Source organism: Brachypodium distachyon, chromosome 3 (genome assembly GCF_000005505.3).
Source record: "Brachypodium distachyon strain Bd21 chromosome 3, Brachypodium_distachyon_v3.0, whole genome shotgun sequence".
NCBI lineage: Eukaryota > Viridiplantae > Streptophyta > Magnoliopsida > Poales > Poaceae > Brachypodium > Brachypodium distachyon.
The window spans coordinates 3480187-3494733 of NC_016133.3; the positions used below are offsets into that span (position 1 = coordinate 3480187).

General features: G+C 47.0%; 2 protein-coding genes across 2 annotated transcripts; both read left to right on the forward strand.

Annotated features, from left to right (window-relative positions):
* The first annotated feature begins 2345 nt into the window (after window positions 1-2345).
* LOC100829397 (tubulin beta-3 chain) lies at window positions 2346-5220 on the forward strand. The gene is made up of 3 exons (XM_003569914.4): window positions 2346-2856; window positions 3700-3969; window positions 4271-5220. Exons 1-3 carry the CDS (start codon window positions 2463-2465, stop codon window positions 4942-4944), a joined length of 1338 nt encoding a protein of 445 aa, XP_003569962.1. The 5' UTR covers window positions 2346-2462; the 3' UTR covers window positions 4945-5220.
* Window positions 5221-6946: 1726 nt separating this feature from the next.
* On the forward strand, window positions 6947-8051 carry LOC104583439. The gene is made up of 2 exons (XM_010235563.3): window positions 6947-7307; window positions 7392-8051. The coding sequence occupies exons 1-2, from the start codon at window positions 7170-7172 to the stop codon at window positions 7563-7565; spliced, it is 312 nt and encodes a 103-aa protein (XP_010233865.1). The 5' UTR covers window positions 6947-7169; the 3' UTR covers window positions 7566-8051.
* Window positions 8052-14547: the final 6496 nt, after the last annotated feature.

The window sequence follows — 14547 nt, forward strand, 5'->3', positions numbered from 1 at the left end:
AACAGAGTAAAGATAAGCAGAAAATGGAGTTTGTAGAATGAAAACTAGACATTTACGGTGAGATACCCTTTCTGTTTTTGTACATGATATACGCTAATGTTAGTGGTCATCTTGGCAAAATGATCTGACCAAATTTGATCAACAAATACCAATAAATTTGTACCCAAAAGAACATTTCAATGATAATATACTTTATTGTGGTATATAACTCATATTTCGTTGGTAAATTGGTGGTCTAAAAATACGTGCTGGACATTTTGCCGGAGTATAATTTTGCCTCCTGAACATGATTTTGTGTTCAGTCCAATGCCCGATTTTGTATCCATAGTGGGGCTATTTTCGCTTTGTATTCATTTTTGCTACTCTTTTCGATCCATAATAAATGATCTAATACAGCTTTGTACGGTCTTAGTATAAAATTTGAAACACTATATGGTCGGAGGAAGTTCCATTTACTTATTTTCTGTTTCTAGGATTTCTGTATTCGTGGATAGCTTGGTGTTCGCATGGCTAAGGATGTGAAAAAATCGGGAGCAGTACCCAAATCAGCCTAAATGTGCCTGGTTCGTACGTCCCTTGTACGGCATGCTGCTTAATTTCTGGTTTAGGGAATAAGCTTCTGATGCAATCATGAGACGTCATTTTTAAAAGCTGTTTATTATATGATGGAGGCGTGATTAGTTCAAGCCGACTACAACCACCAAGATGCGGTTGTTGGAACGAAGCCCTCGACAGCGAAGTACCGTCTACTGGATACCTATCTTTTCGTTGGCCAAGTTTGAGCTGTAATCTGACGAGGACATACCGCCAGCTAGATTGATATGCAGTTGAAAATATCTATATGATCTTTATGGGATGTAAGCTCTTGTTTTCTTTTTTTCTGAGAAAGAAAAAACTCATTGATGATCGTTCCATGAAAATTATTCGCCAGGTTTCCCACTCCTATAAAATTCTTCCATATTTTTCTTTATACTATTTTATTTGGATCGTTGACACTAGAAATGGTTATAACTTGGGTAGCCAAGTAGATATCTCGTCGAGCGTGTCCGTCCATGGACTCAGGGCATCCACACTTTTTAGAGGTAGTTCTACCTCTAAGTTGAGACCCATGACATACCTCTAAGCTTATCACCAAATGATGCAGCGGCTAGAGTCAATTTTATTTCTAAGCTGTGTCCCACGTCTGAGTAAAGTTGACATGCATGTCTCTCATGATTTTTCTCTATCCCTTTTATTTTAGCGGTGTTTACTTCTTGGAGGTTGCCTCTAAAGAAAGAGGCACTTCCTACTTCTAAACCTTAGAGGCAGCAGGCTGCAGTCCTTAGAGGTTGTCTCTATGCGTTAGAGGCAGAAAAACTAAAGAGTGTGGATGCTCTTATAGATCTTTGCTCCTTTCTTGCGCTTATCTTGGCCATCGACAACAACTTCCAATAACTACGACTCTATTCTTTTATGAGACCAAGGTTTCATTCGGGAGCACTCCATCTCCATGATCCATGGACGTAGCAGTCATAACTGGGGCAAACATTCAACTCCCTAGAGTTGAATCCATTGGGCGGAACTGGTGAAAGCACATGTTCACGTAGCTCGAATTTTCCTGATTCCATCGACTCCCAATCCCGAAGTTCGCACAAATTACACTCCAACTACCACCGCGCCTGCTCAATGCAGACATACAATGCCCCGCATGCACCCTGGCCCCGACTCGGATCTGCCCCGAACCAATGCAGGCCGGGGAGGGCCCTGCCCCCCAAGCCTATAAAGTTTTTCCAATACACCATATATACTTGGCCCATTTGCTTCTCAATTTAGCCCAAAACAATGTATTTTAGCTCTCATAACCCATTTGTCCCTTCCCAAATTATTGGCCCAACTTTCGCCACTCGTCTTGAAACCCCAGGAACGTTGCCGACGCCGCTGGACTCGGAACCCTAGGACCGCCGCCGCCGCCACCCCCTACCACTGATTCCAATCTCGGAAGGTGGTATTGGGAGGCCCTTCGCTCTCTATACATCAGCCCATAGACACACGTGACTACTCCCTTCTCGCATAGACGTGACGGCACATTACTGGGAAAAACATGCTCGCATCATCACGTAACAAAAGTAGATACTCGACACAAATACAGGATCCAATCACAAAAAAAACATGTCACCGGAATATCCGGGAGAAAATGCCATCTTCCGTAAAACAAAAAGAGAGTGAAATCCACCCTGAAGCAGCGTATAAACGAACGTTCCAGATCACACCGCCCCCAAAACACCACTGCTCTCTCAAAACGAATTTCAAATTTCGAACCCGGTAACCTCACCCCGCAGGGCTCCCCTCACGCACGCCTTCCAAATAAAACTCCCCTCCGCCCACGCTCCCACTCCCCACAAATCAAATCGGCGCCTCCACACTCCCTTCCCCTCTCTCCTCCTAAACCTCGCCGGAACCCTATCCCACCCGCCGCCGCCGCCATGAGAGAGATCCTCCACATCCAGGGCGGCCAGTGCGGCAACCAGATCGGGGCCAAGTTCTGGGAGGTGATCTGCGACGAGCACGGCATCGACCAGACGGGCAAGTACGCCGGCGACTCCGACCTCCAGCTCGAGCGTATCAACGTCTACTACAACGAGGCCAGCGGCGGCCGCTTCGTGCCCCGCGCCGTCCTCATGGACCTCGAGCCGGGCACCATGGACTCCCTCCGCTCGGGCCCATACGGCCAGATCTTCCGCCCCGACAACTTCGTCTTCGGACAGTCCGGCGCCGGCAACAACTGGGCCAAGGGCCACTACACCGAGGGCGCAGAGCTCATCGACTCCGTCCTCGACGTCGTCCGCAAGGAGGCCGAGAACTGCGACTGCCTGCAAGGTATAACCCTCCGACTGGATCTAGACGGTTTTTTTTTCTGGAAATGTTCCCGAGATCCCGTATGCTTCTGGGGCCTGTGGATCTGGTGGTCCTTCCGTGTTAAATGATTAGTTCGAATGCTACGATTTTAGGGTTCTTAGCTCGTAGATCTGGGCTTTGCCCCCATTTTGCGTAGGAGGATGTGGTTGCCCTGGTTCTGGACTAGCAGATCTGGGTTCCAGTACTTGAGCGATTGGGATCCATCCTATTTGTGCTCTTGTTATGGTAGCCATTTTGGATGGTTTTATGCTGTTCTAACTGCCGAGATCCGGCGAATAGACAATTGATGAGGTAGTTGTCAACAACTTTGTTTTTTTGTGCGTGTAATTTGTAAGTGGATATGAGAGATCCAGTGCATCCCGTTTGGCCTGCGTAGCTGCAAATGTGCAACCCTGCTTTGCTCTATATTGCAACTTCTTCAGTTACAACGGCATTGGTTCACAGTAGAACTGAATAAGACATGCATCTGTTGGTATGCAAAATTTGATGCTACGGCGAGTAGTTTGGGCTTTAGTTTTCTACCATAGCTTGAGATTTTTTTATTTTTTCACAGCACTCGGTGGGTTGATGTTGGTTCTGTTGCATCCTTTGCTTCCAAACATTAGTGTGGGTTATATATTAATGGTAGCTGTTCCCCTCTCCAAGTAAATTCTTGAAGATGAGCAAAGCATCATTTATGTACCTCATTTGTGTAGATGTGCTGCACATTTCAACACATACACAATTGCAATCATTTTTCATTACCTTCTATCTTTGTCAACTAAAATGACATCCAAGCTAAAGTATGATTGTCATGTATCACAGGATTTCAAGTCTGCCACTCTCTGGGAGGAGGAACTGGCTCTGGTATGGGTACCCTGCTCATCTCAAAGATCAGGGAGGAATACCCAGATAGGATGATGTTGACGTTCTCAGTTTTCCCGTCCCCTAAGGTCTCTGACACTGTGGTGGAACCTTACAACGCCACGCTCTCTGTTCATCAACTCGTTGAGAATGCTGATGAGTGCATGGTCCTTGACAATGAGGCTCTCTATGACATCTGCTTCCGCACTCTGAAGCTTGCTACACCCACCTGTAAGTTAAAACATATTGTGATTAGCCCAATTACTGTGCTAGTTCTGATACAATGTTCTCAGTAACTATTGGTACAATATAGTAGTTTACAGTCATCACTATGCTAGTTCCCATTCTCTGCTCCTAGTAATTATTACAATACAGTGGTTTACAACCATATAGTCCTCTTTTTCTGTTGTGCATTTCCTATGTTCTGGCACTCATGATCGAAATGAATTTGGACATTCTTAGTGCTGTTCTACCTTGGTCCTATGATTTAGATACGTGTTATTCTGACTTGGCCTTTTCTTTTGCTTTTCAGTTGGTGATCTGAACCACCTTATTTCTGCAACAATGAGTGGTGTTACTTGCTGCCTGCGCTTCCCTGGCCAGTTGAACTCTGACCTCCGGAAACTTGCAGTCAACCTGATCCCTTTCCCTCGCCTCCATTTCTTCATGGTTGGCTTTGCACCACTGACCTCAAGGGGTTCTCAGCAGTATCGTGCCCTCACTGTACCAGAGTTGACCCAGCAGATGTGGGACTCAAAGAACATGATGTGTGCTGCTGACCCCCGCCATGGCCGCTACCTCACGGCCTCTGCCATGTTCCGTGGGAAGATGAGCACCAAGGAGGTGGATGAGCAGATGCTTAATGTCCAGAACAAGAACTCTTCTTACTTTGTTGAGTGGATACCCAACAATGTGAAGTCAAGCGTGTGTGACATCCCGCCCACAGGCCTGACAATGTCGTCCACCTTCATCGGCAACTCGACCTCAATCCAGGAGATGTTCCGCCGTGTGAGCGAGCAGTTCACTGCCATGTTCAGGAGGAAGGCCTTCTTGCACTGGTACACTGGGGAGGGCATGGACGAGATGGAGTTCACTGAGGCTGAGAGCAACATGAACGACCTGGTTGCTGAGTATCAGCAGTACCAGGACGCCACAGCTGAAGATGAGGAAGAGTATGATGAGGAGGAAGAGGAGGTTGCTGCCTAAGCTACCTGGCCTTGTTCCATTGTCTTGCTATCGTAGATGTGTCTCGTGTTTACTATTACTGTATTTGGTGGTGCTTGTGGTGCGGATAGATCTTTAGGTGGTTCATACACTTATAGATGCTTTTGTTGCCTTCGGAAACTGGATTTTTGAACATCTTTTGTATGTTGATGGTGCTTTGAAGCTGGAAATTGTGGTGCTAGCGTAACTGTGGACTTAATATTAGTAAATCTGGAATTATATTTCGCTAGTTCCACCTATGGACTAAGGTTTGTGATATGTGATTTCTGTATGCTGTGCAAGGTGGTTAGCAGGAGATTGGTCTTCGAGTTTTGTTCTCACATTTGGATTCTTGTTTCTATTATAGTATACTTTTACAGTCGTACTAATGGTTACTCCCAGATTACTCCCAGATGGGTGATCTGTTCCATGCATTAGTTGCTTTCTTGATGATTTTGTGGTACGGGTATTATCTTGAAGGCCTAGTTTTGAAAACCGGACCGGTGACCGAACCGACGAGGCTCGCGGTTCTGGTTTTTCCGGTTGAACCGGTGGTTTTTTAAGATATAAAATAATATATATTTTTAACTAATGGGCCGAGGCATGGTGGTTTGCTTGCACCTGAGGCCCATGGCTTGCTTCGCGGCCCATCTTCTGGGAACCAAAAATGGATCCGTCGTTTTGGCCCAAGAAAACAGGTCGACTCTTCTTCTGGCCAAAAAGAACGGATCGAACGATCGACGTCTTCGGGCCACCGTACGCTCCTGCTCGGCCGATCCGCCATGGAAGCTCGCCGGAGCTCCGGATAGGAGTCAGCGCGGACGCCTTCTTCCCCCGTTCCCTGCTATCTGCCTCCCTCCTTTCCCGCGCCGACGCCTTCTTCCCCCGTTCCCTGCTGCCCCGCAGATCGGAGCTCGAGCGGGCAGCTCTGGTTCTGGTGGCGGCGTAGGGGGCGCCCTGTCCGGCTGTTCGTGCTCGTCGGAGAAGGCCTCGGCGGCGGCCTTCGGGTCCGTGCCGATGTGGTCGGAGAGGCCGGCGAGGAAGGAGATCGGCGGGGCGGCGCTGGTCGCGGTCGGGCGGAGAGGCGCAGGATCGAGCGGCGGGGCATCAGCGGGAGGCGGGCGGCGGACGGCAAGGCGCGGGATCGACCTTGAGCGGCAGGCGGCCGGCGGCGGCTCGATGGCGGCGGGACGAGGGAGACGGGGGATTTTTGGAACGAGAACTGGACCGGGCGGTTCGAGCCAAACCGTCCGGTTCATATGTTTTTACCTAAACCGCCCGGTTCATCCGGTTTTTCCCGTTCCAGTGGCCCGTCCGGTCCAGTGCGCTAAACAAACCGCGGAGAGCTCCGGTTCCGGTTTATACCGGTGGGTCCGGTCCTGTTTTCAAAACTAGGCTTGAAGGCGTTCCAAATATTGGTGTTGTATTGCCTTCCAAATCTGTTACGAACGAGCAGTATAATATTTCTGGTTGACTGTTTTAGGAATTAGGATCTTGTCGCCTTTGTCACTGCAGGGTTGTTCGACTGTCAACCTTCAAGCCTTGTGAAGTTGTGATACGTGGTCTTGGATATTTTTCCGATAAGCTTATTTTTCATCTCACAACTGTTGCATGTTTGCCAACTAAACCGGCGCAAGGATGAGATTGGTCTGATATTGCAAACTGAGGAATGAATTTTGCACTAAGTCATTTATTTCTGGACAAAGGGAGTACAAAAATTACGCCAACGGGTGCTTTCTTTGGACCGTTTGTCGTTTGTAAATTCTTGCTTAATTCTATTCAACTGCTTCTGCTACGAATTCTCACGGGTCGGATTAAAATAATCCCAGGTAAAATAACATACTCATATCTTATCCATCTGATCTTCAGATTCAACTATTTCACACGTCAGATTCAACAGATGCCCCAAAGATAACACACCGCCATCGCCTTCGCTATTGGAAAAACAGTACAGTAAAATTGCAAGTTTGCAACGAGAGTTTATCTCCAGCTTGGGCCAGAAGTCAGAACCCAGTCGTTCCGGAAGCCTAGCAGGCCTCACGCATTGGTCTTCCGGACCATTTCAACCCAAACCATTACCAGGCCTACCCTCCTCGCCGCCACCGCCCCGAAACCCGCAAGGTCTCCGGCCGCCGCCCGTCTCTCCCTCTATCTCCTTCTTCCCTCACCTCGATTTCTACGTTCGCATCCTTCCTGTGATTTTGCGAAGGAGTGGCCCTCCCGGAGCCATGGAGAAGGAGAAGCAGACGCCGGGGTCCGGTGCCCTCCTCCTCGCCCTGCGCTGTTCCAAGGCGTCGGCCCTTCTCTCCTCCCTCAGGCAGCCGCCCCGCTCGACGACGACCCGCCGGAGCTCCTCTTCCTCCTCGGTAGCCCCCCCGCTCCTATGTTTTCGCCTAGTCTGAGTATGCTCAGCTCGGACGCCGCGTCTTACTGGTTTTTTCTCGTCGCAGGAGCTCGAGCTCCGGAACTCGCGCCTCCTCCACACGGAGCTCATCGCGGCGCGGCGCGAGGCCGCCGGGAACGCGCGGCTATCCGCTGCTGAGCTTTTCCTCGTCATCGCTCTGGTCCCGCTCCTCTTCCTTTTCGTCGGGCTTCTCGCGGCAGCGACGGCGGAGATCGTGTGATGGCGCTGTACATTTCTCAGTTTTGGTGGTCTCGAATTTGCGTCTGGTAGGTGTTCGATCAAATGCGTGTTCCTGTGTTGATGTCTGTAGGTTGTGGTGATAATTAGGACATGCCGACATGGAAACATATACTGCAAGAATGGAGGCTTGTCTCGTTTATTTGCATCCCTTTACTAATTTCTGATTGTGATTGATACATGTGGGAACAATGCAGATTGATGGATGCAGGGATGCCTGGCAGCGTTGCTGTTTGTGTGTAATGAATGAACAAGACCTTGTTGATGGAATCCCATGATGATTGTTAAGTTTCTAGTATATGGTTATTCTTTAATGTGAACATAAAGGCATTGAGATCACATGAATGGCTCTGAAATACTAGAATGTGCCATGGGATTTTACTTATCCATGGATTCCTCTCTTGTACATTGTTGCAAGAAGTGTAAGCATCATCCTCATTCCTCATATGGATTACATATGTTTTGTTTCTGCTGTGCAGCATGCCTGACAACATGGATACTTCATAAGTTCTAGTATATTTTTCTTGAGAAAAACTAAGTATTACAGACCATGGATACATCCTTTTAGTAATACTCTCTCCCTCCCATAATTCTTGTAATTTGAACTAAAACAAGTGACAAGAATTATGGGCAAAGGGAGTACTATATTAGATGAGTTTAAAACACAACTCATTGCATTGTACAAGTTACAGAGAGCTAACAGAAATTGTGCCAGACGCCTTAATCCCTTTGATTTGGGTTTTGTGGGACAGTCGGCCCCAATATTTGTGGTTTTCTGAGACTATTAGTAACAACCGTGGTTTTGTGAAATCCCGGCCGCGAAAAGACTGGTTCTGTGAAATTTACTCTAGGATCTAATGTATAGTCTGAATAATCCAGATTATAGGGATCGGAGTGGTGCTTTCTCTCCAGAATCTCGTATCGTGCTTCTCGTATACTAGCCTAGGACGGTCTCGTGTTCAAATTCAACAAGGTGATTCCCTGCGATGTGCGCCTCGAATTTATTGAAAAAGTGCATATTTTAATTTGAGAAAAAGAGATCACATTCTGCTGCAATAGGCTAATATTGCATTGAAAATGTCGTGCTATTTGAGATTTTGAGACCATGTAAACTGAAGACGGAGCATCCGAGTTACATCACTAGTTCCTGAATGCTACAGTAGTAAATCTGGAAAAGCCATTTAAGCGTCCGGTCCAAACACGTATACAGAAATCCTTAGCAGATTTATTAAGATTGAAGACATACAAAATTAATATAACTTGCGAAAGATCTTACGTAAGGAATGTCAGAAGTTTCTTCAGTCTTATGCTCTAAATGAAGAGCATAAGAAGGATAGAAATATCATTTTTCAAAAGAGGATAACCCACTGATCATTTTATGACATACAAAATTAATATAATAATTTTATGACATACAAAATTGATATAATATAGCTAGTTTTATGATCATTTTCCATGATCATAAAACTGTGCAGACCAAATAGGGAAAGAGAGTATCAGAGTCCAGCATTATCAGAAAACCCTATGAAGTAAACCTTCCATCCCTATGAGGAAAAAACCTTATAGCACCTCCAGACATTTTCAGACACAGTCAGTGAACAAACTTAAACATAATTTTATGGCACATGAAAAATCGAAGCATGAAGCTCATGCAACTATAGTCAATTGTTGCATGTCAAATTTTAATCTTATTTTTTTGACGTAAATATTTAATCTTATTTAGCCATTGCAAATAGTTCAATTTTACATGGTACATATATGACCATGAAAATATTTCTATAAGGCAATAATGCAAAACCATGTATTTAATGTAAAGTTCATTCCATTTTTTAGTTTGGATAATTTTCCTATGATTGTTACATGTTTCAGCCGTTTTGAGCAATTTCTGGAATTTCCTGATTAAAACAAAAAATTTCTACTGGACAGCACTTTATATACCAAGTAATTTGTAATATAAGACGCTGATTGGTCGGCCGATGGTTGATCTAAAAAACTGGTGGGCCAACGGTCAAGTTCGACTGGTCAAGCTTGATCGGTCCAACTAACTACTGGGCCGACCTATCATAGTGCTAACCATTTCTATTATTCCTTGTTTTAGTTTACCCGGATGGGTACACTCGTCATAGAAGCAATTAATTAAAAAAACTGTGAAAGCTGACTGGGCCCATGAGCCAGGCTACCATTTTGGCCTCAGCGGTGCCTCACCGGATTGGAGGTTCCCTGCCACTAGAGAGGGCCGCTCTAGGGGGTAAAAGCGTGCCCGCGAAGAGACTGGCCCAAAGGCTCTCTTCCGCTTCGCCTGCAACAAACAACGGCTCCTTCCACTTCCGGCGAGGCAACATCGCAACGACCCTTGCCGGAAATGTGCTCCGTGCTCGCCATCGTTATATACTGTTGTTTACTCTCTCGTATCCTTCACTACCGACATCGTATTCTCCAGCAACAATATGAATCCAGACTCTCACCACCGTGCAAAGGCCGGCCGATCCAGCTCGCCGGCCGGCGGGTCGGCATCGGCATAGCCGTAGCCGTCGTCGTTGCCATTGTAGCCCCAGCCTGCTCCTGCTGTGGTTGCATCCTATGGAGGAGAAACCGAAGGGCGAATCGTCCATTCAACCTCGTGTGCCTAGTTTGCAACAACACCCGGATTGTGCTTTTCGACGAAGTAGATGGTAAGGAAACGACTCTTCTACAGGCTGAGCCGAGGCTTTTTCGTACCATGACATTGTCCTCTAAAGCCACGAGGAGCTCATCGCCCATCTCATCGGCTCCCTCCTTGTTGCTCCTGCAATCAGGTGGAAAAATGTATGCTGGGGGGAGGGCGGGCACTGCCCCCTGCTATGTATAGGTGTGTGTGTGGGGGGGGGGGGGCTGCCCCCTAGACCCAAGCTGTGGAAACAAATGGGATTGTCTTCGCGTAGTCTTTTAGGCTGCCCACGTGACAACAAAATAAAATACTTAGAATGATAAAAATAAAGTACAATTCATTCATTCAATTAAGAACCGGTGTAAAATCAAGGATTTGTGCGATTAAGACTCTACAATTATTTAACTAGCTTGTTTTAGTAGCGGAGAACATAATATAAAATCCATTTCTGACAATAGTGAAATCAACCAGCCCGCGTGCTTCGCAAAGATCTTCAAGCTCTGTTTCTGATAAGAAGGTATTATTGCCGGTGATTTGACCAATGTACTGCAAAATAGTTCAAACATAGAAGTTTTAGAGAAAACACATTCAACGCAAGTGAAACTGCAAATAGCTAGGCCGGGTTAGCGTTCGACGCCACCGGCACGGTCAGCCATTCGATGGAGGCCTGGAGCTGAGTCGGCTTTGGGGGCAGAGCCGATGTGCCGGCTTGAGCAACGACGTTATCCGGCTTCTCCAGGGGGAACTTCGTCATTCTACCGGATTTGCTTGGGACCGCGCCACTCTCTGCGGTGCCCTTGCCAGCACCAGCGCCATGAGCCGTCACCATGACCTCCACACGGTCATCAGGGCAGTCGACATGCCTACCGCGAACCGTGCAGACAGCGGGGGGATCTTTAGCCACCATCACCTGCTCGGGGTACCTGCAAGGACTGTCAATAGCAACATAAACCTCATGCGTGCCGAAATTGATGAACCAGCCCAAGCAGGGAAGCGGTGCGTCGTTGAAGCAGCTCGCGTTGTTGTCGATGAAGCCCAAAGAGCCGAATCTCTGGACCAAACCGGAGACCACGCGCTCTCCAGTGGCGAGAAAGCTTCTCGTCCGGATGAAAACTCCAGCCAGCGCCGCAACCAGCCCCACGGTGGGCGCCAACTGTCGTGAAATTGCAAATAGAAGCACTAGATTCTCCAAAGCTTCATCTTCATCTACTAATTCAAAGGTGCTTAATATTTAAAGAATCAGACAATTTTAAATAGGGCGACATATCATGTGAATCCACGAGCTTTGTGTATCCTTGCATCCCTCCACGTTCAGCCTTACGATCAAATCATGTGTCCCGTAATCATTCTTGGAAAACTTGCAATTAGCCGCCCGCTTCTGTACTCAACCACAATCTCGTTTTGCAAAACAAACCCCACACCGGTGGACCTTCTAATCCTTGAACCCCTACCGTGTCCCTCTGCTGGTGTCGTGGTGGTGTTACGGCAGATGTCATGAGATGGCTTAACTTGGGGCCGATGGACAAAGGAGAAACCGGAGGAGGGAGGACGTGAAGGGAAACACGCACAGATGCACAAGCACACACAGATTTACCCAGGTTCGAAGCCCTCTTGTCGAGGTAAGGCTCCTACTCCTGCTTTGTTGTATTAGCCGAGATAAGCAAGCTCTACAATGACGCTCCTAGAGCTGTATTCTTGAGGAAGAACAAGAAGAAGGGGAAAACCCTAGATGCCTAAGTGCCAGTCCCCTCCTCAGGGAGGGGTAGTTCTCTATTTATAGGCCGTCCGTGTCACACTGACATGCGGGCCGAGTTCCAACGTCACCTTCCTTGGGCCCCGCCGGGCACGCGGCTTGGTTCCTTCCGGGTGGCACCGCAGGGGACAAGGAATCAAATACGCAGTATTTACAGAAAAAACTCTTCGTTTATTGGGAAAGAATCAATATACTTTTAATGTCGAATCGGGATTCACTAAGACAGAAATAAAGCATTGGGTCGAACTCTTCTTTGGTGTTAAGGTAGTAGCTGTGAATAGCCAGACTACCCGGAAAGGGTAGAAGAATAGGACCTATTCTGGGACATACAATGCATTACAGACGTATGATCATTACCCTTCAACCGGGTTATTCTATTCCACTTCTAGATAGAGAAAAAAACTAAAAGAGAATATCCAATAGTTTAATATGATACAAAGAAAAAGAGAAGAAGGGTATAAAAAGTTATTAGATAGCGAAGCAAGAAAACGGATGCGCTAACGCGCAACTGATTGAGCAACTAGTGCGAAAGCTAACGCTTTAGTTTTCTTGCTTTATACGCTTTTTTTCGGTGCGAAGTGTGAAGAATAATCCTGGTCGTTCGACCCCCCGGAAGACAACTTTACTTTCCTTGGCACCCTGCAACAAGTACTGCTGTCACCTGTCGGCTCCCGTCAGAGATTTTCTTTCGGTGCTTCCTTTGCGCAGTCGCCTGGCACCGCAACGTAAGCGGCGACTGCTTTCCTGTGATGAAGATAGCGCTGTTTTATTTTGCGCCGCACGGTCAGGATAAGACCGTTGAGACATCTCGGCGCTGGCCGAGATCAGGGTGTTCGTCCTTATTCTGAAAACTCATAAGATAAGATAGTCATGCCGGCATACTCTCGAAATGCCGGCTTAGTATTAGTTTGGCTCAACGGTGCCGGCATACACGGCCATGCCGATTTTGTCTTCGTCATCTCGGTTAAAACATGTCGTCGTGACCCTGCCCGGGGTCATCACGACAGCTGGCTTGTCCCAATCTCCACGGTACCGACGGCCGGGTACCGCCACGGAACCCGACGTGGCGGCGTCTTGCGGACCGCAGCAGTCACGGGCGTGGTCGTGCCGGGGGCGGCTAGCCACCAGCCTCGCGGGGACTGCCACAGTGAATAATTCCGTGGTGCCTGAGGTGATCAATGAAGTAATTTGAGGCTTAATCTCGACAGAGTAATTTGGGGCTTAATCTCGAATGTGTTGTCCCAGCGCTGGAAGTCATCACGGATTCACGGGGCCTCCCAGATCACAGTCGACGGACATCTTCAATGGGCCGGCCGTCTTTGGACACAACGTCTCGTTATTGACTTATTGTTCACATCGATGCCACAACAATCTTCCAGATTTGCCGCTGCTGTAGGGTTGGATTGGGACAGCAGATTAAGGTCCTTACGGGTGAAAAGGGTGGACAAATTATAGTGACCGGGGCTAATTTGCAAGAAGTGGATGTGGATTAGGCTAAGGCGGGCGCCAAGTGCAAAAATTACAGGAGGCTATGCTGAAGCGCTTGATTCTAATCCGATGACTGAAATTGACGGATGGAGGGATGCACGGAGTGAGGTGGATTCCCAGGATACGTCGCCTTTAAATAGTCATCATGGTTGTGAAGCAAATGTATTTGTATTATCGCTAGAAAGAGCATTGTTTGTGGATGACAAGGAATTGGAATTACCGAACGTCTGATCTTCAACAAAAGGATAACTGGTGGAAGCTCATCTGCTACGAAAGTAGAAGCGACAAAATACCACCAGGGCGAAGGACTCGACTAATTTCTGCAACCTACAAAAAGACCATGATAAATTAGAATTTTTTACCCTTTGTCCCTAGATAGGGCAGGAGCGACTAAGCATAAACATAGGTCTCCTTGTTGTAAAATCAAAGGAAAGTATGGTTACAGAATATTGTTGCTGCAAAGTTGTACTAGTATATATAGGAAGGCTATAAAATGTGCTATAATTGCTCATCAAAGTGAATAGTTAGTTCTATTAATAGAACTATACAAGAGAATGTGCCTTTTGGATGCACAGGGGAATGTGTTGTAACCAAGTCGGTATATAACTATACAAGCAGATAATCAAGGAACACATTAGGCAGAAAAGCACATTGATCTCTGCAATAATACTAAAAAGATGAAGGAAGGAGAGTATTTTGTAGAAATAAATTTGTATTTCAAACAGGACCCTTACAACACGAGCTGGGGATGGCCAACAATATGAAGTGCAGCGCCCGCATGCACGGCAATCAATTGAACCACTCACAAAAGGGAGTCTCGATATATCAGCTCTCACCGAATGCTAACCTGCTGAAACAAAAGAAATGTAAAATTGGAGTAATGAAGTCAACATTAGAACAAGAAAATAATCACAGTAATAAGTCAAAATCGTGAGTACAGTTGCAAAGGAGATAAATCGTGAGTTGAAGTACTTGTTTCCTGCTACGGGCCTACAAGGCCGGAGTCCTCCTAGCCCTGTCGTTGGGCCGGCTCCTGAACGCTTAGGAACTGGAAGTCTGAAAGGATGATGCGTCTGA

Excerpts from the sequence above, each read along its gene's own strand:
- LOC100829397 (XM_003569914.4), top strand. The coding sequence starts at position 2,463 with ATGAGAGAGATCCTCCACATCCAGGGCGGCCAGTGCGGCAACCAGATC. Across the intron at positions 2,857-3,699 it reads GAACTGCGACTGCCTGCAAG|GATTTCAAGTCTGCCACTCT; the intron begins GTATAACCCTCC and ends CATGTATCACAG. Across the intron at positions 3,970-4,270 it reads GAAGCTTGCTACACCCACCT|TTGGTGATCTGAACCACCTT; the intron begins GTAAGTTAAAAC and ends TTTGCTTTTCAG.
- LOC104583439 (XM_010235563.3), top strand. The coding sequence starts at position 7,170 with ATGGAGAAGGAGAAGCAGACGCCGGGGTCCGGTGCCCTCCTCCTCGCC. Across the intron at positions 7,308-7,391 it reads GGAGCTCCTCTTCCTCCTCG|GAGCTCGAGCTCCGGAACTC; the intron begins GTAGCCCCCCCG and ends TTCTCGTCGCAG.